Genomic DNA, 25,346 nt, shown 5'->3' on the forward strand with positions numbered 1-25,346 from the left:
CTTGGGGAGGAGCAACCCTGAACACCGGTGCCAGCTGGGGGCTGACACGGAAAGCAGCTCTGCAGGAAAGGACTGCGGGTCCTGTCTGTGAGCCAGCAGTGTGCCCTGAGGGCTAACTCTTCTCAGCATCTCAGTCCATCTCTTCTCAGCTTTATATATATTTATACATATATATATATATACATATATATACATATATACATATATACATATACATATATACATATACATACATATATATACATACATACATATATATATATATATATATATATATATATATATATATATACGCATCTAAGTGGGGGTGCCAAGAAGATGGATCAGGCTCTGCTCAGTGGTGCTGCGGACAAGAGGCAGTGGGTACAAACCGATGCCCAGGAAGTTCCACCTGAACACAAGGTCAAACTTCTTTATTGTGCAGTGACCATGCACTGGAACAGATTGTCCAGAGAGGGCGTGGAGTCCACAGGGAGGTGGGGACCAGATGACCCCATTGTAGTCCCTTCCAACCCAAACCATTTTGTATTTCTGTGACATTACAGCCCTCCTCAGAAGAGCTGTCACTGGGGAACCATGGGGTCTGGGACCTGGTGGGGACAGGTTCAGCATGGTGGTTCCCCCATTCAGCCCTTCCCATGCTCTCCTCCCCCAGGGGGCTCCTTTAAAGGACACCCACAGGACAGGGGGTCCCCTTGAGGAACGGGATAAAAGTTTATTGTATGTAAGAACCAAACCCATGAGATATGTACACGTATTTACATGACAAAATGAATAAGCCTAATTATTTACAACAAGGACCGTCCTTCACAACTCTGTACATCAAGAAGTAATCGTGAAAATATATTTACAGACAGGATCCAGCAGCTGTGGGCAAGACGGAGATGGAAAAAAACAAAACCAAAGGGTGAGGTGAGGGGCACCATGTAGTCATGGACCTCAGCAGGGCTGGGTGTGGAGGCTGGTGGTGGCCTGCCCAGACACTGTCCCCACTCTTCAGAGTAGCAGTGCAGACCCCTGGCTTGTATCCTGAAGAGGTGGGTGGTAGATTTGAGGTGGCTGCTTTTCCTCCTCTTTGTCTCAAAATTGCCAGCCTGTGCCCCAGTGCCTTTCTGGGCCATCTCTCCTCCTCCTGATGCTGAGTGCCTGGTCCGTTCCCTTGGCCCACAGCCACTGGTGGGATGCAGGCTGGGAGCTGGGGGTCTCCGAGGGCCTGGGGGTGGTTACAGCTCGCTGAAGCGCACTGCTGGCTCCAGCTTGTGGGACAGGGCAGTGAGGACCTTGTTGAACTTCTCGTAGCGCTCAGCCTGGCTACTCTCAGCCCCACGGCTGCCCCAGAGCAGTCGCAGCTGGAACTCGGTGCTGAAGACTTCCAGCAGCTCCGCTTTGCCCTGGAAACCTGCAAGAAGGACAGTCAGTCCCCTGGGATGGGATCCCCAGCACCTGTGGGATGCTCCATCCTGGTGCTGGAGCTGCACACTGGGAATGTGGCAGAGGGAAAGGGGCTCTGCTGTCCCTACTGCTTACCTTGCAGCTTCACCTCAGCATTGGTGTGGTAGAGCCCACCATGGTGAGCCACCATCCGTGCTGCCTCCAGGTGGGCCATGACCACCTCCACGCCACTGTCGGTGGCCTCCCAGGGCTCGGGGCTTTCCGTGAGAGCCTCATCCCGCTCCAGGAGAGTCACAAGGGGTATGATGTGGGGAAAGGTGGTGTTGGTCAGCGGCGGCCCTTCTGGGGAGAGAGGCACTCTTAGGACCCTGACCATGACCCTGCGTCCCCCTCCCCATCTCCCTGTGGAGTTCTCATGACACCAGCCTGCCACCGTGCTTGCTCCCAGGAGAGGCTTTAAGGCTCAGCTGGACACAGCAGCTGCTGTGTCTATTTGATCGCTGTGCCTGGGGCCATTGCCTTGTCCAACACCAGCTCCTCCCAGCCAGGGTTTCTGGCTGTGCTGGGAAGGGAAATCTGATGGCCATGCTCAGGCTGCATTTCCTGGGGCTGCAATGAGGAGCAGGTTTCTGCAAACCACAGGGCAGCAGCCATTAGAGACACATGGCTTTTCATCTTTCCAACTGGCTGCCCTGTCCCTTGGTTTGGCACTCACTGCCATGTGAGCATGATGGTTTGGCTCAGCTGCTGGTTTTATTTAGTTATGAAATGCTTCCTTGGGAAGGAAGGAGCAAACGAGGCCAGACGGGCTCTGCCGAGTGCTGGGGTGGTTCAGCAGCCAGAGCATGTCGGGCACTAGCTGAGAGAGGGTCAGAGCTCTCAAACAGTGACACCACGCCCAGACAAAAGCGGGAAGGAGAAAGCAAGTGAGACAAGGGGAGTTGCTCCTGTTACCTTTCCCTTCATTCAGGCTCTTCAGGAATGGCTTAAGCTTCTTCTCATAGAGGATTGCACCCTCTGTGTGCCGCTGCCGCAGCACCATCCACGTCTGCTCCAGCCGGGCAATCTGAAAGGAGATGGGGGCAGGTAGAAGGTGCGGTGGGCAGCAAAGCTTCCAGGCACCAGGGAGAACAGCCTGACCCTGGAGCCATAGTCCCCAGCCTTGCACACAACAGAGCTGACTGCTCCCAAAATCAGCCTCCTCCACCAGTGCTCATGGCCAGACACGGCACAGCTCTGGCACTGAGGCTGGGCTTAGCATTTCTCCCCCTGCCCGTGCCCCAGGACAGCAACTTCCCTGCGTCACAGTGGCCTTGAAGATGAGATGCAGGGAGGGGGCAGCCATTCCACCTCCTTTGTGCAGGCAGGAAGCAAGACTTCCCAGCTGGGCTTGATTTAAAATTGAATTTTAATCTCCTTTCATCTTCCAAAGGGAGCACTGTGGCCCAGAGACGCTGCTGCCACAGCCTTGAGACTGATTTGTATTGTACTGGAGGGCAGATTCATTTCCTCCCAGGAACACAGCCCAGCACAAAACAAAAAGCCCAACCACGGAAAAACAATTGGATCCTGGCGGGACTAGGCTGTCTGCTCTGTGGAGGGGATGGCTCTTCCCCTTCCCTACTTGCATACCAGCGGATGTGCCCCATTCCTCCTACCCGGGGCATTTTCCCCTCTCACCCATCCCAATGACTCTTGGAGCCTATAGGACACAGGGAGAGGGATGCATTTTGAGCAAGGGGCTGAGCCCAGGCCACGAGGACTAAAGGAGTGTCCCTGTACCTGTGTCATTTCCAGGGCGCTCATTACAGCTGCAAAACTGAACATGTTCCCCATGGTGCTCTTCAGCTCAGCAGCCAGCTGGATGGTTTTGTGGAGTAGGGCTGCCCGCTCCTCCGTGCTGCCTGTGCAGCCCAAGATGTCCACAGCGATCATGATGGACATGGTGTGAAACCTGACAAGGGGCAAGACACAGAGCATGGTCAGCACAGGGAGAGGGGATGCTCTGTGGGCTTAGACAGGGCTCCTCCTCTCCCCTCCCCTGTGCCAGGCTGGAAACACCCTGGGGAGCTGGACCAGGCCGTGCAGGGCAGCCCAGTGGGCTCATTTTGGCCATGCTGTGCTGTACCGTTCTAGCAGGTCCAGGCGGAGCTGGTGGCCGTGGGGAAGGGTGAGCAGCTCCATGCCAGAGCTCACCCCCATGAGCTGCTGCATCTCCACTGTCACACCCAATATCCGGGCAACCTGGCAAGGAAGGTGAAAGCTGATTAGACCTTTGTTAATTGAGAAGAGGCTGAAGTGTCCTCGGGCAGCCTCTTGCCCCAGCCCAGCCTCTGCCTGCCCTGGCCGATATACCACAGGAGAGCCCAGCAGGGATGCTCCAATGCTCAGGGGCTGCCTGATGTTCAGGGATGCACTAATCCCTGCCAACCCAGATCAGTCGGAGGGCAGCAGTGCCCATCCCTCCCTCCAGGCCCTTGCCGTACCAGGCAGTCCACTTTGGTGATGTGTTTGGCCAGTGTTTTCACATCCACCTCTGCCAGCAGCTCTTTGACTTTCTTTAGCACAGTCATCTCCAGAGGTTTGTTATCCAGTGGGATGAGCAGGGACTGGAAGGCAGCAGGGTTGAAGGAGGAGGTTGTTTCCATAGTGGGGGGCACAAAGCCCATGAAGTCCAGCTCTGCTTTCAGCCTCTGCCCTGCCTCTGCTTCCCCAGAGCTGTTCTCCACAGTCCCTCTCTGTCCTTCCTCCACCTTTAGCCTCTCCACGTAGCTCTTTGTTGGTAGCTGCTTGGTGTCGTGGGCTGGCCGGTCCCTGCTGATGGGTGAGGTGGGGTGCAGCTGGCAGTAGTGCCCCGTGTCCGGGTCGCTGTAGCTGTTCACAGAGGGAGAGGGGGAGGCGCGGGCGTACCCATGGCAGGGAGTTGAATGGGAGCTGTGGGCAGGGTCTGGAAGAGGTTTGCTGTTGTTCCCATGGCACAGTTGGGGTTCACTGGACCTTCTTATGACTGGAGAGGCTGGGGTGATTCCAGATGCTTGGCAGGCGTGTGGCTTTAGCCGTGTGACTGTAGGGAGCAGAGGAGACACTTATCAAAGCCTGAGGGTGCACACATGCATAGGGACTGCAGATGCAGCAGCCCAGGGACATAGGGCTCAGGGAAAACCCCTCTGCCAAAACAGAACAACCTGGTCCCAGGACAGCTGCACAACGATGCAGCCGAAGACTGGCTGAGGTTCTGTCCCTGAAGTCCCCCTCCTCAGGTCCCTGCATCACAGCAGTGCCAAGTCCAGGCTGATCCACAGCCCCAGAGGGATGGAGGGACAATGCCTACCTGTGCTGTAGGCAGGTGATGCTGGGTTCTCAGAGATGGGGGACATCGGGGAGTGCAGGTCTTGGATCTGGTCCACGCTGACAGCACAGTTGCGAATGATATCTCTATGGTGGGGCAGGGACACGCTGGGAAGGAGGCAGAGGGCACAGGTTAGTCCCTTAAAGCAGGGCTCAGGCAAGCATAGAGGGGCTGGGATGAGGGTTTGCTGCCCCCAACACCTCCCTTGGGTCATCACCTCCTTCCACAACTACCCATAACAAGCTCAGCTGGAGCAGTGAGCAGGTAGTCCCAGCAGCAGCAGCTGGGAGCAGAAGGGGTCAGTAGCCACTGACCCCCATAAATCAGAGACAGACCTGCCTGCAGGGACCCTGGTCCTACAGAGGAGAGCAGAGCAATGCAACAGTATGCCATGCCAAGGTATTTGGGATGGGATGGGTTTGGTCCCACTCCAGGGTGCTGTGGGGAAGTGAATCTAGCAAAGAAGGCACAAGACAGTAGTTTTCCAGGGTTGTGATGGAAAGTGGTATCTTACACTGTGTTATTCTATTTCTACTTGGGAACTGTGTTGAGCTGGGTAGGTGAACTGTTGCTCTGACCCAAAGCTGAGAAGGGCTGGGAAGCACCTAGAAATGGGATTTGGGAAGTTACATAACAAGCAACAAGGTCTTGGGCTGGTGAGGCAGCAACTGGTGGCCTGATGCAAACACAGTGTGCCAACAGAGCTGCAAAAGATGCTGAGTGCAGGAAGGGTTGCAAGGAGTTGCAAGTAATTCACTGCCCTCCCTGCTGTGGGTGAGGGCTGCGCTGCTGTGATGTGTTTGGTCTTGAACACTGTGCCTCAGCAGTGGGAGGAGGATGGGACAGCAGTGGTGGTGATAAGGGGTTTAGGGAAAATGTGAGTGATGAGGAAAGACTGATAGATCTGGGCTCTTCTTCTGGAAATGCATACTCTTCTGGAAGTCTGAGTGTTTTCCCAGCCGTAACAGTTGGTTGCCTGTTTTCTGCTGGTGGATTCTGACCCTGCCCTTGGGCTCAGAAGGTCAGGGTGGTGAGAAAGCAGCTTGGCTTAACAACAGGCTGTGTCCTGCTGGAGGCAGGGGTAGATGGGTCTGCCCTTGGCTGCTGCATGTGAGGATATGTGTGCGGCCCTGCCTTCCCTGCAGGGCTCTGGGCAGCCTGGGACTGCCAAAAGTGAGCCATACAAAGGAAGTCTCCTCCTCCACCTCTGGAGAAGCCCAGCTGGCCAAGGTTAATGTGAACAGCTCAGTTTTGCAAAGGCTGTGATCCAGGGTCTGTGCAGACTCCATCAGCACAGACTCATCAGTCTCCTCCCGCCCATCAGCTCTGCTTGGTAACTCCTTGCAAATGCTGAATGGAAAGGGCTCTGAAACTAAAAGGGCCATTCAAAACCAAACAACAAATGCTGTCTTAGTGTCTGGGACTGACTCTCCTCTCATGTTTGCCTGGGAAAGCTCAGCTCCATGGCTCTAACAAGCCCTGACATGCTGGTAATCCTGGACTGGGTGATTGTAAAACACTCTCTGGCTTCTGGCCTGCGATGCTAAAGTCATGTCTGCTCGCTGGGCGTCTGCTGTGGTAGCTCAGCGTGGCTGGCAGCCAGCCTGGAGAAAACCCCAGTTCCAGCTGAGTACTGGTTCTTCCCCCCATGCATCTGCTGGTCTCCCTCTTCCATCCCTGATCCCCAACCTCTGCTCAGAGAGCAGTGACTGAGCATGCCCTGCCTCATTCCTGAGGCTGATCCTCTGCTCAGCTGAGCTAGGATGGAGACTGCAAGCTCACCTGGTTGGGCACCCCTCAGCCCTGGTGATCTTGTCTGCGGTCAGACCGTCTGTCATGGTGATGCTCCTCCTCTTGATGTGTCCCCCTTTCTGGGTGGAGGGGCTGTGGGATCCATGCTTCCCGTTGGCCAGCCCATAGCTGGCTTCCAGGTAGCGCAGGGGGAAGGTGCGGTTGATGGGGCAGTAGATGATGGCCCCGCTCTGCTCCGAGATGGCCTTGCGGTTGCCCACGTAGAAGCGGACAAGGGCAGGCACATTATCAAAGCTCTCTTGCTCGAAGAGGTACTGGACATGGGTATGGCCATCACTGGACTTGACTGTCACCTTGTTGATCTTGAAGTGCAGCGGCTCGTTGCGCCAGCGGCACGTCAGCACATAGTCGCCCAGGCTGGTGAGCGAGTCACGGATGAGGAAGTCGCCATTCCTCTGCACAAGGCTCTCAGACACCTGTCAGGGGAACAGGGCACAGCTCAGCCACAGCCACGCTGGATGGACCACGGGGCATGAGTGGATGCTCTGCTGCGGGTGTTATTTGGGGCATTGGTTGGTCCTTTTGGCCCTAGCTCTGAGCCATAAGAGGGCATTTGCTGTGGCAAAATCAGGCAGCTCAGAGCTAATGAAGCCCTTGACCAGATGTTTCCCATGAGAACAGGCTGGTGGTTCTGTGTGGCCTCAGAGTGTTCTCCCACAGCATTCCAAGTAAAGGGTGCCCAGAGCCACCCACCTTCCCCATCTCACCTCCCGGGGTATGCGGCCGTGGTACCAAGCATGGCTGCGCAGGTCGCTGCTGCTCAGCTTCAGCTCCTCTTCCAGCTCCTTGTGAAGCTTTTCTGGTGATGAGTCAAGGATGTATTTCTCCTTGGAGAACTGTACAGGAGAAGAGAGAGTGTCAGGCAGTGCAGCAGTGCAGGGACTGGGGAGGGAAGGGCTGGCAGGATCTGCACGTGGGGACTGTGGCACCTGCCAGGAGCACAACTGTCCCCAAAGGCCAGGAAACTCAGCTGTGTGTGAGGATTACTGCTTGTGGCAAAGGATGTGGTAACATGACTGTTGATGGCCAGGTCCTGTCACCAGGAGCACTTGGAGGGTCTCCTGGTGGCATGTCCCGATCTTGCCTGGCCACTCTGTGCCTGGCGTGCTGCCCCTCCATCCCAACTAAGAGCTGAGTGTGGCTGGGCAGGAGAAAACCCCTTAAACATCTCTGGGGCTGAACTACCATGAGAAGCACTCTTTCAGGAGGAAACCTGAATTACTGCTCCTCCTTTAAATATCTACCACAGTTCCCCTTTCAAAGGGTTAACTCACTGTGTTTAGCCTGATGGCAGCATAAATAGTAATGACAAATGTAAAGGGAACCTTCTGCATCGAAATTAGCTTTTAGAAATTAGCTTTCACCAGCACTGGTGCACCTGAGCCTGGAGGATGCAATTTGCCCCCTCCTTTCCCCTGGAGAGATAAGGGATGATGGCACCATGTGTCTGCTGGCTGGAGCCTGCCTGCCTCCCTCCCTGCCTGCTGCTGGGCCAGTGTTCCCAGAGGGCAGCTGCTGGCATAGTGAAGCCAGTGGATGTTTGGGGATGTAAGCACAGGTTTGGGGTTCCTGTGTGCTTCACATGAGGCCAGTTTTCCTGGTTGACACAGTGGCTTTGAGGTGATCCTGCTGTGGTACTGACACAGCTGCATGATGGAGCAGGGCTCGGGAACTAAAACTCCTGGGTTCCCTCCATATCCCAGCTGTGTGGTGTCCTGAGCGGGGGATAGGTGTGCCACTGCCATGGACTAAAAAGCTTGGATGGGGTTACTGGGGTGTCCTGTTCCTCTGCTCCCATGAGCGAGGATGGCTGGGTGGCCTGGCTCACCTCCAATGGCAGTGCCAGTTGTAAGGAGGCAGTGAGGGCTGGCCCAGCTCCCTGGTGCCTGTTGGGGCAGGATTCTGGTATTGTCTCACAGGACAGGCATGGGCCTGAAGCCCTGCTGACACTGCTCTGGCACTGCCAGAGGAGCAGGCTGGCATTCATGGCTGGCCTTGTGTGGCAGCTGGTTCCCCAGAGCAGGCTGCAGCCCCATGCTAACACCTAAGGGACTTGCCTTGGAGCTGACCTCTTTGCCCGCTGCCTCATCCTCTGTGTCCTGTATTGATTCCCTCTGCTCCTCTACTGTGTGAGCAAGGGAAAGCCTAGAGCACTGTGCTGCTCTCCTGCCCTGTAGCCACTGCTCTTGCAGTGTTCTTGGGACCCCATGGAGTCCCTCAGCAGGGCCCTGACCCCAGGCCTCTCCTTCCCCACAGGAGATGTTCTATACATCCAGGCAGCTGCATTCACCAAACCAGGCAGAGACCCTGACCTGGGGACCCTGCTCCAGCCTGGGGAGATGGGAGGAGGCAGTAGCAAAGGGCCTGTGCACTGGACTGTGCTCTCCAGGGCCTGCCCTCACCAGCCTGGACCTGCCTTTATTCCTCCCTTCCCAACTCCTGTCAAGTCAAAGGTGGTGGGAGAGTGGAAGCAGCCTATGAAAACAGTGTGGAGTGAACTCTGACTTGCTCATTGAACCATGTTTATTCTCCCTATGAGAGGGTCCTGTTGACTGGAGCTGCAGGGATGTGTGGATTGTCTCCCCCTGACCAAGGGCTGCAGGGAGCTGAGCACTTGCTGCTGCTCTGGGCCCTCCTGGAGACAAAGCCACCCAGTGCTCCTGAGCCCGATTAAAAATAAATGGTAGCTGGCGGATGCTGCAGGGGTCCGGCTGCCTCCTGGGGGGCCCAGGCCGAGCAGATGCTGTTTCCATGGTGACAAATCCATTGCCACGGAGCAGACCTGGCTTGGCCGAGGGGTAGTGAGAGACCCTTGACTGCAGCACCCTCTCTGTGACACATTTCCCCCCAAACTCTGGGGCATAAAGGGACCCCCCAGGAACCTCTGCTGTTTGTGCAGGTGAAAGCCATCAGAGCTGAGCTGGGAGCAGTTTGGATTACAGCTCTCCCCCCACCACCCCTGGAGCAGGGATTAGTGCCTGTTCTGTTCAGCATTGTACATCTGGGTTTTCTTCCAAATCCTCCCCATGCAAATGTGCAGGGTAAGAAAAATACTCAGCCCAGCTGAGCAGTGCCCAATGTCTCCAAGCCCAGATTTGGGCAGCAGCTGGCTGGCATCCATGCCAGGAGCCATGAGCTAAGCTAGCAAGAGAGAACAGGAGGTTTGGGAGAGGCAAGGAAGGTTTTGCATCTTGCAGATGGGGGAGGGAGCCCAGTTGTGAGCAGAGGGTGTCAGGAGGCACTTCCTCCAGCCATGTGGAGGGTACTGTCCCTTCAGCTCCTTGCCTGGATAGTGAAATCACACCTGATTTGCATGGCCACCAAGCAGCCACTGCTTGGAGTGATTGTGAGGCTGGGGAGGCAGCATGAGACTGATCAGGGGAGCTCTTTTCCTTGGTGTGCTGTAACTGAGACCAGTCCTTGTTGTGAGTCTCATACTACTCCAACATGCTTCCAAAATCACCTGTCTGCTCGCCCTTCCGTGTGGGAACTGGGCTCTCCATGAGCCCTTGGTACAAAAGTCCCCTGTGCCGTGGAGGGCCATGTTTCCTCCTGAGCCCTTCAGCACCGCTCCAGTTTCCCCCGCTCTGTTGGGAGTGTGTCTCGGAGGAGCCCGGCTCGCAGGCTGCCAGCTGGCCAGGTGCCGAGGAGCTGGCAAGGCCTGGTGTGGCACGGCCTGGCGAGGCGGCACGGGCCAGCCGGGCGCTGTCAGGAGTGTGTGAGCGGATGTCTGAGCACCGCACTGAAAGGGCATCGCTTGGCCGTGCCAAGGGAACGTCTAAAGATGCACAACCTCGTGTGAGGTCTTGCATACTAGTGTGGTGTGGGGAAAAACCTGGACTCCCGTTAGCATCTGGCTGGAGTGCGTGGTGCTGGGCTCCAGCATGAAGAACCCCAAGGCATCTTCCAGCTGAGCAGGAAGAAATGGGGATTAGAGTGGTTCTCCAAACCAGCCATACCAGACAAACCAGCTCAAAATCTGCCAGAGAAGTTGCCAAGCTTTACTTGAGGAATCCCAACCAGCAGCCAAGCTGGCTCAGCTGGAGAGAGTGCCCCAATGAGCTGTTTCACAGTCCTGGGGCTGGGGAATCCTCTGGAGCAGCCATACAATGGGGCAGCTGCCATGAGAAAGCAATTCTTGAGGCTCTCCATCCCTGCCTGCTTCCCTGACTCTCTGTGCTGCTTTCTTGATGGAGGAAGTGTTTCCCAGACGAGTGGCAAGGACTGGAACTGGTAGTGGGAGGGCAAGAGCTGCAGGGATGGAGGGTGCTGATGCCTGTGGTGTGTTTAAAAATTGGCTGTCACTCTGCCTGCTCCAACGAGAGCTTCAAAGGCTGGCATTTGGCTTGCTATCCTTGCAGAGGTAATCTTATGAAACTAGAGTGATTTCCATTCTGCTTTCCTGCTCTCCCCTCCCAACCTGGAGGAGTTGCAGATGAGGATGAAGTCAGCTTGGAGAGCAAGGTGTACTCACACCCCACCCTGCTGATAACATCTGACTAACCTCAAGGCACCAAGCGCATCTGTTCTCCTTCTTGCTCATGCTGCCTACCCTGTGCTGGGACCCTCTCTAGGGAAATCCCAGCCCCTTTTGGAGTTCTCCATCCCTGTTCTGGCTCTGGGATCTGGGAAGCAGAATTGTGAGGAAATGGAGTAACAAGCCATTGGGAACAGGTGTCTGGGGAAAGCCACAGACTTGTATGAGGGGTCTTCTCTGCTACCTCCACACCTGGCAATGGGATACTTCAGTGATATATTTTGGAGCAAACATCCTTGTTGAGCATCATGGCAAACCCAAGAATCATTCTGCCTGATGCAGGACTGCTGCACTTACCAGTCCAGGCACCACCCAGAAATGGTTACTCCACCCTGCACGACCACGAGAAAATCCCATCACAAACAATCCCCAGGTTGTTATGGGCTTGCTCTCAGTCTGCATGTCCTGCTGTGAGCCAGTCTATCCTGCTGATCTTGATATCCATATGGAAAAGAAATCACTTGTTCCTCTGTCCTCTCTTGCAATGAGTCTAGGAACCTAAATGGACTCTGAGAAGGCATCAGCCTATCTGCCCACCCCAAGATGAAGGCATCTCTTGGTTATGTCACATCTCCATTAGTCACCACTGAAGGCAGATCTTGGCTCAAGATCTTTTTCAGAGTTCAAAGCCGTTCTTAGGACTAATCTCAGCTACCCTCATGGTGTCCTCTCCCTCTGCCCATGCTCCTTTGTGGCAGCTCTGGAGCAATTCTATCTCACTGGCAGGGGTGGGGTGCAGCTGGAGTTGATGGCCAGGAACATCTGTGTGGTCTAAGGTGGGACAAACACCCCAGGTTGTGTGGCAGGGTGGCAGCATATGCTGCTACTGCTACCCCAGGGGAGCAGGTCTCCAATGCAGTGATGGTGTGTGTGTGTATACACACATTTCCATCCATCTATATATTACTTATCTCACTCCAAGACGGCGGCAGCGGCTGCTGCTGCATCCCTTTTCGGAGCTGCTATTGGCCAGAAATGATGTCAGTGCTTCCCAGGCTGGGTGCACCGCCATTGGCGGTGAGCAGGGATGCGGCTGTCAGCTGGAAGTGCTCCAGTCATTCATGGGGACTTCAGTGTGTGTTTGCTGGGCACGCTTGGACACAAATAGATGGTGAAAGATCTGGCAGAGCCAGGTGAGCACTTAGGGCTTCACTTTTAACTCTTTCTGGGGTTGGGATGGAGTGCCCTTCATCCCTTCTCACATCCCCACAAGAGAGCCAGATGCTCACCTGTCCCTCCCTTGTTCTGGTAGCAGCTGGCTGAAAGCACCCGCTCACCCCCTGCAATGTGCAGCCCAAGGGCATGTCCCTGTGTTGCTCAGTGGCCTTTGGACAACTGGAAAAAGCTCTGCTGCTTTTCCCTCTTCACCCCCACCAGCAATCAAAATCCCTGGCTTTGCGCTGAGATCAGCCGCAATCATGACAAGACTTGAAATGCTGCTTCTGGGCTCTGTCTTAGCCAGAATAATCTCTAAAGCTCAGCACCTACCTCGTTCAGCAGGAGTACTGAATAAGACTGCCAGCTCTCTTGGCTGCCGGCTCCCTTCTAACTTGCAGTATACTACAGCTCATGCTTCAGACCAGAGCCTGCTTGGTTCCTGCAGTCCTAAACACCTTTGCTCACAAACTCAGTAAATGAGGGAACCAATTCCTAGCACCATGTCCCTCTTGTGTTAATGCCAGAGTCCAAAAATAGGACACCTAGACTCATACCCAGACAGTGGCAGTGCTGGAACCACCACAGGACAGGTGACAGATGGATCCCAGCTTTCTCCCACCACTCAGATCTGTGCAGTGCAGCACAGAGATGGAGACCCGGGCCAAGAAGCTGAGTGTTCATCTGGGCTCGATCTCCCTCCCATGCTCAGTGATGCTCCGGGCACATGCCGCCTTTTGGGGATGCTAAATGCTCCCCTTCATGAGGTCTGCTGCAGGTGAGGGCTCCCTGCAGACTTTTCTGCCTGTCAAAGCGCTGGTCTGGGGAGATGTGGTGGCTTTGGCTGCGTGTCCCTGGCTGCAGGGGGACCCAGCTCTGCCCCCCGACCCTGTGCTCGGCTCACCCCGCGCTCGCTGCCGCCTCATTGAGCGCGGCCGGCGCGCTGCCCGCACCAGCTTCGTGTGAGCGGGGGCACCGCAGGGCTCCCCGGGGAGGCTCCCCCGCTCTCCAGCGCTGCACCCGAGGTTCAAAACAGCCCCCGGCGAGTTGCGTGGCCGGGGGTCCCCCGTACGCTTCCCTTCCCACTGCCCCCGCCGCCTTCCCCACGCGTGCGGCTGCCCGGCGGCACCACGGGAGCTCCGCGCCGAGCGCAGGGCAGCCGGTGCGGTCCCACCGCCGCCCCTGCTCACCTGCACCTGCATGAAGGAGCCGCGGTAGAAGCAGCAGGCGGCCGCGGACAGGGCGCTCCACAGGCTGCCCCGCCCCGTCATGGCGCGGCGCGCCCGGCGGGGGCTGCCCCGGCCCGGGCTGCCCCGCCGCTGCCTCCGCCGCCGCCGGGCTTCAATTTCAGCCGCTTCCCCGATTACCTCATCCCTTGTCGGCTGCGAGGGGCGGGCCCGGTGCGGCAGCTCCGCCCCGGCCCGCCCCTGGGGGCCGCCCCGGCTCCGGGGAACCGAGGAAGCGGCACCTCGGGGGAAGCGGTACCGCATCTGCCCGCGCCCTGCGGGGGAACCGGGAACCTCCGAGGGGAACCTACGCTGCCATGCCACAAGGGGAACCAGCATCCCTGAGGGGATCGGACACCCCGGCTGCCGGTGCTCTGGGGGGAACTGGGAACCAGCTCCTCCGAGAGGAACCGGCACTCCCATGTCGCAAAGGGAGCAGGCATCCCTGTGGAGATCAGGCACCCCTGGAGGGAACCGGCAGTCCTATTTGCAAAGGGTAGCAGCATCCCTCAGAGCATCAGCACCCCGGCTGCCTGTGCCTTGAAGAGAGCCGGCACCTCTGAGGGCGTCAGGCATCCCTGAAGGGAACCGGCACCCCGGCTGCCCGTGCCCTGAGTGGGACTTGCTCCTCTGAGGTGACTCAGCTCCTCAGAGGGGAACAGACACCCCTGAGGGGAACCAGCACACCTGCTGGTGCTCTGAGAGAAACTGGCTCCTCTGAGGGGATCAGACATCCTGAGGGGACCTAGCACCCCTTTTCTCCCCATCCCAAATCTGCCTGCTCTCCCCAGTGATGCCCATGGGTCAGGGGCAGCCTTGTCCCCTCTTGCCCATCCTGTCTTCACCCCCACAGGGTGATACCTTTCTGGGGGATACACCAGTGCCCACCTCACATGGCGGGGAGCCAGCTGCCTGTTTCCTGTGTAGGCTGTCTCTGACTTGTGTTTAATTAAGGCTCTGCTTCAGTTTAATTAAGGCCACAGTATCACGTATGAGATGTGCAAGGCAGCACTGATGACTCAAAGCATTGCTCCAGCCTTGACTCTTGAATAAATCCCCCAAACCCCTGCCTGAACCCACTGCCGGCAGCTGCTCTGTGCTGGAGACAGGCAGGGACCCCCCCAGCCCTGGCAGTGACAGGGACCTACACCTTGCTGTTCTCCCTCCACATCTGTCCTGCCCTGCACGGCAGGGGTTTGGCTGCCCTTTGTTAACTGGGGGCTTCACCCTCCCATCAGCAAAGCGTGTCCTGGAGCCCCAGGCACTGCTGTGACCTCAGAGAGGTATTCCTGCTGCCACCAACCACAGAACCCTGCAGCCTTCCTGCTAATTAATTCAAACGAGCCCCTCACATTACCAGGCAAGGAGACAGCATCTGAGGCTGATGAGATACAGGTCCCTGCTTGAGCAAGCAGCTCTTCCGCGCAAAACAAAGAGCTCAGAGGCGCTGGCCGGGCTCTCACTCTGCCCATGGTTTTTCAGGGAAGAGAGGAGACAGGAGAGCAGCACTGCTGAACAGCAGGATAGGGCTGAGGCGCGGGAGGACTGGTGGCAGCACACAGCCTGCAGGCAGGGAACATGGGGCAGCAGGTCCCATGGATCCCATGGGTGCCTGCAGCCCCACCAGCACGGGCAGAGAGCATGGACTCTCCTCCTCGCCTCCTGCCTGGGGCTGAGGAACAGAGCAGATGGCACTGTGCAGGGACATGCTGCTCCAAAAAGATGTGATGGTGAATCATACTCCTGCCAGGGCTTCTCCCCTGTGATGGGATCCATGGTTTCCTATTGAGGCTTTCACCAACAATTGAGCAGGAGCCTCACAGGGTGCTGCAGGGTGAAATCCTCCAGCTGTGACTGTGCTGCCCCTCCTCACAGGGAAGCTGAAAATCCCTGACTGAGCTCTCAGAGGATGTGTGACAGCTTTACTGGTTGATGCTCTCCTGAAGGGTAACATTTTTCTGCAGCTCCTTCACCTGCACAAAGGCCAAAGCTGGGGTGGCTCGGATGTTGAAATAGACAGCTGGATGTGCAGATCCCCAGGCAGCTTGGAAATACCAGCCCTTAGGCTGTTATTAAAGCACATTAATTACCAAGTGCCTATTGATCCTGGCTTTCCAACCCTTTCTAGCTCCCAGTTGAATCAGGTGACAAGAGAACCAGCCCTGGCTGTTTTGCAGCCAAAGCTCAAAAGCTGATGTTTGGCAGATCCTTGGTGCACACGTGGACACAGACCTGCCTGTCAGCCTTTGCACATGAGGGCTTTGCAACACATCCTCTCCCTCTTCCTGATTCTCTCCTTCACTGACTCTTCTTCCTGTCTTTCCTTTGCTCATCCCTCACCAGTGTTTACCCTCTGCTTGTTTCCCTCCCAGCTGCACTAACCAGTGGCAGATCCCAGCCCCATCCTCCTTTGCTCCAAAGGCAGGCACATCAGCCTCTTTCCCACCTTAAATTCTGTGGGACCTGGGGCTGGACACTGCTGGGTGCTGAGCACCCTGCAGCTGCACAGGCTGCCAGCCAGGCACAGTGCCTGCAATCAGCTGGATTGTCCCCGTCATTCCGGTCACTCACACTCCAGATAATTACTTATTTGACTAAAATAGCTGCTGTCACTACAGCCATCAGTTGCTTCTCTGACCAAAGGGAAGATCCGTATAAATCACAGCCCATGGGCTGTTTCTGGACACCATGGGGATGGATGAGAAATAAAGGCCAGATAGCTCAGCTCTGGGATCTGACAGGATGGTAGGGAATTTTCCCAGCTCACCAAAAAGTATTTGATCCAAAAGGAAGAGCCATATCCATTGCTCCCCACCTGTATTGTTTTAGTCTATTAAATCATGATCTGTAAAATGTGTCCATCTCTGGGTGCACACACTGACAGTGCCAGGGAAAACATCCCAAACTATTCTGTTCCTCTCCTCACTCCTCCTTGCTCTCACAGGAGCAGGAGTTTCTCTGCACATCTTGAGGTCCCCATACCAGGGCCCTTCCCTGCAGAGGCCAGTGTACTGGCTTTACAGGGGAAAATGAACTACATCACAGCCAGACCTAATACACCCAGTCAGAGCTTTGTTGTCCTGGCACACATCCCACTCCCAGCCCTGTGAGCTCCCATTATGCCAGTCCCACATGGCTTAAGGGTGCAGAGAGGAGAACATCCCACCCACGGGATCGCTCTGCTACACGTCAAAAACCTCATGTGACCCCAGTGCCCAGAGGCTGCCAGTTGCCAGACTCAGCATGTGGGGTCCTCATTAGCCCCAGGGATGGATGTGCAGGGAGGTGACGCCTGTTGGAAGCAGCAGATGAGCTCAGGGTCCAGCTTTCTCCCAGGCTTGCCAGTTGGTGCTGCCACAGGGGGTTCCCACATTTCCATGTAGGCTACAGCCACCACCATGAGCCCCAAATCCAAAAGATGAAGGTGCAGGGATCTATGCTAATTAGACCACCCAAGCTGGGCACCTCAAGTCACTTCTCAACAAGTCCATCTGCCCAGTGGCAGACCAGATTAGATCCCCACTGGACATCTGGTCTCAGGGAGCTCCAACTCTCCTCAAACAAACACCCCAAGGGCCATGGTATGGCAGTGACCACGCTCTCACGTCAGTGGGTTTCAGTGCTCTGTGCCCAAACCTCACAGCACCCCTGCCACCATTCCTCTGTGCCTGCCCAGCGCCCACCATGCCAGCAGCCTCCTGCAAAAGGGCCGCTCTCCTCTAGAGCCAGGCGCCTCACTAATGAATTTCTGGCCAGACATGAAGAGTCCTCAGGAATGTTAATAGTTTGCTGGAGGATAAGCAAAAGATTTGGAGAGATTTACACCAACTTTCATGTGACAGCCACGAAAGTGGCTCAAACCCTTCAGGTTTTTTTACGTGGGGGCGGAGGGAGGAGGCTGCGTCTGTGGGCGTTCACAAGTATCTGGGAACACGAAACACAAGCAGCTCCTGTGGGAACAGCATTGAGGCGACCACGTAGGGTTTGTGTGTCCTCTGCCTCCCCTGCCCTTGCCAGAAATATCTTCCAGGGCCAAAAAGAGAGCCCAGAGGGGAGGAGGGGTGCCGAACTGAGCAGCTTGCTGGTGTAAGACCTGGACAGTTCCAGGGCCACCATCCCCTCTCCACCTCTGGCACCCAGGCTGTGATCACACTCTGTGTCTTACCTTCACGTATTCACTGCCAGACTCCAGGCCATCGTGGTGGCTGAAAGGAAGAGGAACAATAAAAATATGTAAGGTAAAGGCAGTAAGTTGTGACGTTCAGGTTGAAGGCAGTGGTGGCACAACTGGCAGAGCTGGGGTCTGTGCCCCTTTTCTTGCCACAGTGCCCAGAGCATGGCCATGGTTCTGGGAGAGGTTCCCAGGGGCTCAGCACTGTTCCTGCCCGCTCTGTGCCCACTCTCAGCACAGGGCTTATCCTCCCTAATGCGATCAGGGGAGAATGAGGCCTTTTTAGAGGATCTTGCCCCAAATCGGCTTGGGACAGTGTGAGCTGAACCAGGGAGACCCAGCAGCCAGGCTGGGGTCCCCGCAGGTCACAGTGCTGGGGGATACCTGTCAAGGTGGGGGGCCCTGTCTCCTGTTCCCTGGCAGAGCTGCTTTCCCAGTAGGCAGCTGTTGGAATATGCCAACCAGAAAAGCATTTTTGACTTTATGGCTTTGTGCAACCCTACAGAATTCAAACTCCTACCAAAGCTAGGCCTAATGTCCTGACTGCGACTGCTTTTCATGCTCATGGTCCAGGTATGTGTCCATATGGAGGAGTCTCAGGAGAACAACAGAGATTTCCAAAGAAGAGAGTCTGTAACAGCTTGAGCTGGGATGTGCTGCCTTGAGGTCTCATCTTTCAGAACCAAATACAGTAAACCAGATGTCTTTAAACAGAATCCAGAACCTGTTGCCTCCCCAGTGCCAAGCTTCAGTATGGACATCCTGCTGTTTGCCAAGGTTGCTTAACTGAGCACAAGGCAGCAGCAGGGGCCTGGGAGTGTCAGGCTGCCACACCAGGACAGGCAGCTGCAACTAAGAAATAACCAAATCCAAGGTCATCATAGACCTGGGATGTCCCCTCCCTGCCAGGAGCCACCTCATCAGACACATACTGAGAACTGCTGAGTGTCCTGCACACAACTTCTCTGTGAGACCTGCACTGGTAGCAACCCTGGGGAGTCAAATTCCTCCTCTGTGGGCTCTCTCCAGGTTGAAGGTGGTGCCTGGTGGTCTCCCCAAAGGGAAGCAGGTGTAGCAGAGGCAACCACTGCCAGACATTTTTCTACTGGACATCCCCCACGGCATTACAGTGTGTTGTGACAGAGTCTACATGAGGCCTTTGTAGAGTCCAGTTCTGGAACCCTTGGAAGTCTTTAAAAAACATGGATGGGCATCTCGTGCCTCAGTTTCCCCTTCTGTAGAGCTGCTTCTAGGGAAGCTTTGGCTGTCAGCGCTGCCAGAGGGGTCTGCAGGGAGTGTCAGGCAGTGCCTGCGGGAGGCGTTTCCTGTGCCTCAATACACGGCATTTAAGGACACGGTTAATGGTGAACATAGCAGGCCCGGGTTGACGTTTGGACTCAATCTTAGTGGTATTTTCCAACCTTTGCAGTTCTGTCATTCTCCAAGCCCACACTGCAGAAACCGCATCCCCTGGTGTCCAGCTTTGGAGGGGGAGAGGGGGCTGGAAATCAAGCCTATATTTTTTGGAGGTGAAGAAAATAGCGGAGCATTTGGGAGCGAGGACAGATGCAGACTCCCCTGGGCAGCTGTGGGCTGCCTGCCCACCCCGGCGCTGCCTCTCCAGCCTGTTTGCCCTTCACACGCCGCAGAGCCGCCTGGTGCTGCGAGAGCCGTGAGAAAAGCCGGCAGGAGGACGGGGGGCCTCTGGGCAGGAAGTCGGGAGCATGGGAGCAGCTGGGAGACACAGCGAGGGCCCAGGCAAGAGAGGCCCCTGTGTCGGGGAAGGGCAGCAGCTGGGACCGCAGCCCCCCTGGTTCTGCACATTCCTGGAGGAAACGGCATTTTTGGGGGCAGATGAGCGCCTGGGAGAAATTCCAGGGCTGCCTTTGGAGTGCGGCCGTGGCTGAGCTGCTGGGACCCAGAGCTACAGCAGTGGTATTGGGGAGTGGGGGGTCGGTGGGGTGCCTGCTCCCTTTGGGCTCGGGAAGGCATCACCATGACTTGCAAATGTCCCAGCTCCAGGCTGGCTGCTGGGAACAGTCCAGGAGGATCCTGTGGGTCCAGCCCTGGTTTGAAGCCTAGGCTCTGCTTTCCTTGGGACACTGGCACAGGCTGTACCCCAGGGCGACCAAATTTGGGCACCTCGTGCCTCAGTTTCCCCCTCTGTAGAGCTGCCTCCAGGGAGATTTTGGCAAGCAGTGCTGCCAGAGGGGTCTGCAGGGAGTGTCAGGCAGTGCCTGTGGGAAGCGGCGTTTCCCGTCCCGGCCGCGCACACAGGGAAACCGAGTCACGTCCGCCCTGTGACCTGCCAGCGGTCATCTCCTGTTAGTCAGCGTGTCTCTGCTGGAGTCACAGCCACCGCCTTGCTCTGAGCAGCTCCACAGGCTGGGTGCCACTCCCTGTCCCACAGCAGCACAATTTCCCCCCTCACAGGCCTGATTCTGGGGAAGCCCTCCTGCCTAAGAGCATCCTCAGCCCACCCTGTCTTGGGGACTGTCCTTACCAGAAATATTCCAGGGGGGCAGGTGGAAACGTGCCCCAGGGCCACATTTATTTGCCCGCCCAGGGGACATGCTGCTGCCATGGCCTGGCAGGAACAGACTGTCCCCATCCTCAGGGATGTGCCTGCACAGGAGGAAGGGCTGGGACGCAGCATTATCCCGGTCCCACTTCCTCCCACCCGCCCCACAGCAGGGCCTGGCCTTGGGGTGGCTCTGGCAGACGGCTGCTCCCTGAGCCAGGGGCTGTGGCAGGGGCTCCAGGTTAGAGTGTGGAGGAGCAGAAATTACCCTGATGCCAAGGCTGCTCTGGTCACTCTCGTGCCTCAGTTTCCCTAGCAAGCAGCAAGGCTACACCCATCATCGGGGAAGCCCCACAGGATGCAAAAAGAGCATTTGGCCCCCAAATTTTGGGAACCCACTCCCCAGATTCAAGGCACCCACGTGACCCACCCATGTCCTGCTTGGCTCCCAGCCACGCTGGCTTGGGATCATAGTAATTTCTGGGAGACAGAGGGTCTGGGTGAGCCCTCTGCACCCTCCTCGGGGACTCTGCCATTGCTGGGGCTCTGTGCTCACCGAAGGATGTGGCAACGCCACCAGCCCCTCACACCTCCGAGCCCCCGGTCCCCCGAGCTGGCTGCGGCCCCTGGCGCTGGGTCTGCTGCGGTTTCAGCAGCTTTCCTTGAGGAAAACACCACCACGGGCTGGGGGCCTCGGCACCCGAGCAGCGGCTCCGCTCCGGCATCTGCGTCGAAGTTTTGCGCCCTCCCCAAGCAAAGCCCCTTCCCGGCCTCTCCCTCCCCATCCTCTCCGCTGCGGCGGGGTGCGAGGGGTGGCCGGGGGGCCAGAACCCCTTACCTGCCCTGTCCCAGGGTGGGAAACCTCCTGCCCAGCGCTGTCATCGGCCCCGCGGGATCCAGCAAGCGCCTCTGCTCCGGGATGGCGAGAAGCTCTCCTGCGCTCTCCCGCCTTGCACTGAGCGTCGGGACTTCGGGGCGCGCAAGGCGGTGGCGGACCCTCCTCCTTCCCGTCCCAGCCCTCCTTCGGCCCACCCTTCGGGCCGGCAGGAATGTGTGGCCGGCACAGCCCGGCTCCCACCGCCGGCACGAATTTCTCCTTCTCACCCCGCTCCCGGGACTACCCGGACCTCCCGAACGCTCAGTGCCAGGAAAAGGAGCCCCCGGCTCCGGGGCGGTGCAGAGGGAACAGGGACATCAGGAGCCACTTGAGTGCAGACAGAGGAGAGTCAGGCCAGGGAAAGGGGGAGAAATGTTTGCGGGAGAAATTTGGAGTCGCTTTTGCCTGTGTCCCCAGTCTCGCACACCCTGCTGGGCTGGGGTCGCATTTGGCCCCTTTTGCCCAGATGCTATGGGGCTTGGGGACAAAAATCCCTCTGTCTGATTCTGCGGTCAAAGCCCTCCAAAAAATCCATCCGTCATCTCAGAAGGCTGAACTTCCAAATTCCCCCGGAGGGGGAGATTGTGCCTGGAGTTGGGGGGGGTTTGTGCCCAGAGTGGGGGTTTACTGGCAGGTGATGAAATGGGGACAGAGCATCTGGTTTCAGGATTTGCCCCTGTGCCTTGGGAGAGGCAGTGCTGCTCGGCAGAGGGGGAGAGGACAGAGGGGGTGGAAAAGAGAGTGAGAGGCGGAGGAGGCTGTAACAGTGCTGATGTGAGCTCTCCGCAGCAGCACATCCTGGTGCTGGAACGCAGCCGCCGCAGGACAAAGAGATGCCGGGGCAGAGCGGGGCTGCGAGATGTTTCCACCCCGTCCGGAAACAGGAGGGAGCAGAAATCCCACAGGAAACCTCGTTCCCATGGAGCCGCTGACCTGACCATGCTCCAGCTGTGCCAGGTGCATCCCGCTGGCACTGTGGGCACAGGGGGACATTGCAGTGACCCTGGCTTGTCCCAACCCCCTCCTCTTGCCCTGGAGGGGCAAAAGGGGGGTCTTAGCAGAAGGCTGAGCAAACCTCAAGGGCTATACCTGTCTGGAGAGATCTTGTCAGGATGCTCTTGTCCCTTTTCCAGCAGATCCCCAGCAGTGGTCTCTGCTCCAGCTGCTGCATCAGGGCTTGTGGTTTGGCTGGGGTTTGGAGCTGGACTGGAGCTCGGTGTCTGTGTCCTAGGGCAGGTGACATTTTCCACAGGCTCCTGGTCTGTCCTGGCCATTGCTCCCTCCAGGGTGTCCCCAGGTTCAGCTTCTTCCTCCTCCTGCTCTGCTTGTCCAACAGCCACGGGTGAGTCTGTGCCTGGGCCAGGTGTGCTGGACATCTCAGGGCACTTGAGGCTGGGGAGCAGGGCTGTCTGGGGGGTTTTGTACTTGGGAGTCCCTTTCTCCCAGCAGTTGTGGCTACTCTTGTCTTTGCCCATGCTCTTCCCTGCCTTGCCCAGATTCACCCTGGGCATGGTGCCCATGTGGGAGTACATGTTCGATGACTGGGCGTAGGGGCCAGGGCTTTTGGGCACGGTGTTGAGATCATCCTGGGTGCTGTCAAATGGCTCTCCCAGGAAGCCATGGGGAGGCTGGAGATGTGGCCTGAGACTCTCAGGTGAGCTGGGGACCACAGAGACACGCCGGAAGGTGAAGGAGCGGGGAATGCTGCTCAGGCTCCCAAAGCCTTTGAACTTGAAAAATTCTGGTAAGGAGAAAGGAATGATGAGTGTGGAGTTACTGCTGGCATGGTGTGATGATGTGGGGTCCCAGAGCCCCTGGTCCTGGGTTGGGTTGGGCATGGGGCACTATGCAGGCTGGTGTCACCCTGTTACACTCACATTGGCAGTCCCAGCTTGGCACGACATCCCTGTGGTCTGGGGTGTATATGATGCTATATGTTTGAGGCATCTCTGCTGGGTACCTGGGAACCTCGGGAAGCAGAAGTCTCCTGTGCCCTGGCAAATCTAGCGGCTGCATCTTCCCACCTCTGCTGAGGGGTGGAGAAGAAACCCAACCCTGACGAGCAGGCAACTCTAGAAATTATTTCTGCCTGCCTACTTCCTCTGGGGGACTCTGGGTGTGCCCATCCCCACAGCCTCAGGGCAGCCCTGCAGGATGCAAGAATGGGACACACGGCATCTCCCCAGGGAATGGGGGTCCTGGATACATGTGACCTGCCCACATGTGCATGTCTCACCAGCACGGTGGAGTGGGAACCAGCCATGGGCGCTGCTGCGGGCGGGAGATAACCTCCCCACTTCCTCACCCGGCCCCTCGCCAGCTCCAGCTGCCACCTGCAAGTGCTGAGCACGAATGTGTTCGCCGGAGAAATATTTATAACTCCGGCGGGCGGCTTTGCATTTCACACCTCAGCCCCAGCTCAGCTCTGTGTGTCACTGCAGCGCAGCCTTGGATGGTGCCGGTGCCAGTACACAGAAGGGGCCAGCCTGTGGCTGCAGTGCTGTTGAGCAGTGCTTCCCTGCCGGCCCCGAGTGCTCCAGTGGGCGCCACTGGAGGTTTTGCAATGTTGATGGTGCCCTGGAGCTCTGCAAAGCACGGCAGATTTGCTGGGGCAGGAAGCGACACGTTGCAGAAGTGCTGAGCAAGGACCCGGGTGTTCGGGGCTGCTTGGCCCTCGGATTCCCACCTCTAGCTGCCATCCGTGGGCTCTGTGGGGCATCCCTGCAGATGGACAGGGTGAAGGAGCTGCATCCCAAAAGACCCTCTGTAAGGCAGAAATCTTGTGGCCTGAGTGCAGTCAGAGGCAAAACTACCTTGTGCTAAACATCTCCTTGAAGTCCAAGCATCTTCTGCTACCTGCTGCTCCTGGGACTGCTGCGAGGTGGGAAAGGCAGCACTGGGGATTTTCCCCACCACCAGCTGGGATGGGGCCGTGGGTTTGGCCAGTGGAGGGGTCCCGGGGGAGCAGAGGGACTGGCCCCCGTCTGGCGCCGGCCCCGCGGCAGGAATGCAAGACAGCACAGCCCAGCTCTGGGAATGGGGTGAAGGCCACGGCAGCCTCCCCCCAGGGCTCTGGGGGAAAGCCGAGGTCTGTGAGAAAGTGCAGAGCTCGCTCCCGGTGGATATCGAGCACTTCCTCCCAGAAGAGCCAGTGGGAATCCATTCCCAGGCTCCCTCCCCAGCTCCTCTGTGTCACCCCCGTCCCTGTGCTGCAGAAGCACCCTGGGGTGAGGGTCCTAGCCACCCCTAGTCCCCAGCACCAGCTGATACCCCAGCCATGCAACCTGAAGGCTGTGATTTAAGGAGTGAAGACCCCCAAACCTCGCTGTGCATCCCTCTGGTCACATCCCATCATCCAGCACAGGGCTGGGCTGCAGCAGACTGGTCCCAGCACCCAGCTCCTGAGCCAGCACCCAGCCCTGTGGATGGAAACCCCCAAAGCTCCTCACCCCAATGAGTTTCCTAACAAGAGCAGAGCCTGTCACAGCTCCAGACATCCCTGGATGGGATGACCCCATCCCTGGATGGGATGACCCAGGGAGCGTGTAAGCACACACTCACACTAACTCTCACACATCCTCCTACCCACCGAGATGTCCAGGTGTCCATTGCCCACCCACCCTGTCCCATGGCCACTTACTGAATTTCTTGAAGCCCCCTCGTTTCTGGCCCTCGGCCATGACTGTGCTGGTTGGAGGCAGTGGGGACACGGAGAGGGACAAGTATTTAACTGTGAAGCCCTTCCCTGCCCGCTCCTCCCTTCCTGCCCCCCCCCGCAACCACCCTGCAGTCACTCATCGCTCGCTCAGCGTTTCCTCCCCAGCGCTGTCATCTGCTCCCGGCCCTGTTGCTGTCCCTGCCCGCCCTCAGGCTGTCCCCACAGCTCCTGCAGTCCCCGTGGCTGCTTGCACCTGCCTGGCTGCTCAAGAGTCACCTCTGCACCCCAGTTTGGGGATTTCTGCCAGATGCGGACAACCAAAAACCTCTGGGTGCCAGCTCTAGAGGAAGGTGCCAGCCCTAAAAGAAGGTGCCAGCCCTAAAAGAAGGTGCCAGCCCTATGGAAGAAGGTGCCAGCTCTAGAGGAGTGTGTCAGCCCTATGGATGAGGTTGCCAGCTCTGTGGATGAGGCTCCAGCCCTGCAGACAGGACTCTGCCATGCACATCTGGTGCTCAGCTCCTGTGGGGTGAGAGCTGGATGGCGTCACTGCCAGCAGGAGCACTCCCCAGCAGCCATTCCCTTGTTCTGGGGACACTGATTTCTCCATAAGAGTGTCTCCATGCAGGACAAGGTGGCCTGGACTCAGCA

The 25,346-nt window shown here is 57.3% G+C and overlaps 1 protein-coding gene across 5 annotated transcripts; it reads right to left on the reverse strand.

Moving 5' to 3' along the window:
* Positions 1-480: 480 nt before the first annotated feature.
* On the reverse strand, positions 481-24,778 carry SH2D3C (SH2 domain containing 3C). 5 transcript variants are annotated; one of them, XM_088065658.1, is made up of 13 exons: positions 24,681-24,778; positions 22,130-22,781; positions 17,637-17,676; positions 7,261-7,389; positions 6,523-6,969; positions 5,499-5,605; positions 4,724-4,848; positions 3,879-4,456; positions 3,521-3,636; positions 3,175-3,346; positions 2,347-2,458; positions 1,528-1,734; positions 481-1,399 (listed from the first exon to the last, which is right to left on the reverse strand). In XM_088065658.1, exons 1-13 carry the CDS (start codon positions 24,718-24,720, stop codon positions 1,224-1,226), a joined length of 2,901 nt encoding a protein of 966 aa, XP_087921784.1. In that variant the 5' UTR covers positions 24,721-24,778; the 3' UTR covers positions 481-1,223. The 5 variants fall into 5 exon arrangements, with proteins under 5 accessions (XP_087921784.1, XP_014111829.1, XP_005527268.1 ...); XM_014256354.2 differs by lacking the exon at positions 5,499-5,605 and having other exon boundaries at positions 482-1,399; positions 1,528-1,731; positions 6,524-6,969; XM_005527211.3 differs by lacking the exon at positions 5,499-5,605 and having other exon boundaries at positions 483-1,399; positions 6,524-6,969.
* Positions 24,779-25,346: the final 568 nt, after the last annotated feature.

This window comes from Pseudopodoces humilis, chromosome 22 (genome assembly GCF_049639895.1).
Source record: "Pseudopodoces humilis isolate 2021_Gansu_Grassland_sample_001 chromosome 22, ASM4963989v1, whole genome shotgun sequence".
NCBI classification, from domain to species: domain Eukaryota; kingdom Metazoa; phylum Chordata; class Aves; order Passeriformes; family Paridae; genus Pseudopodoces; species Pseudopodoces humilis.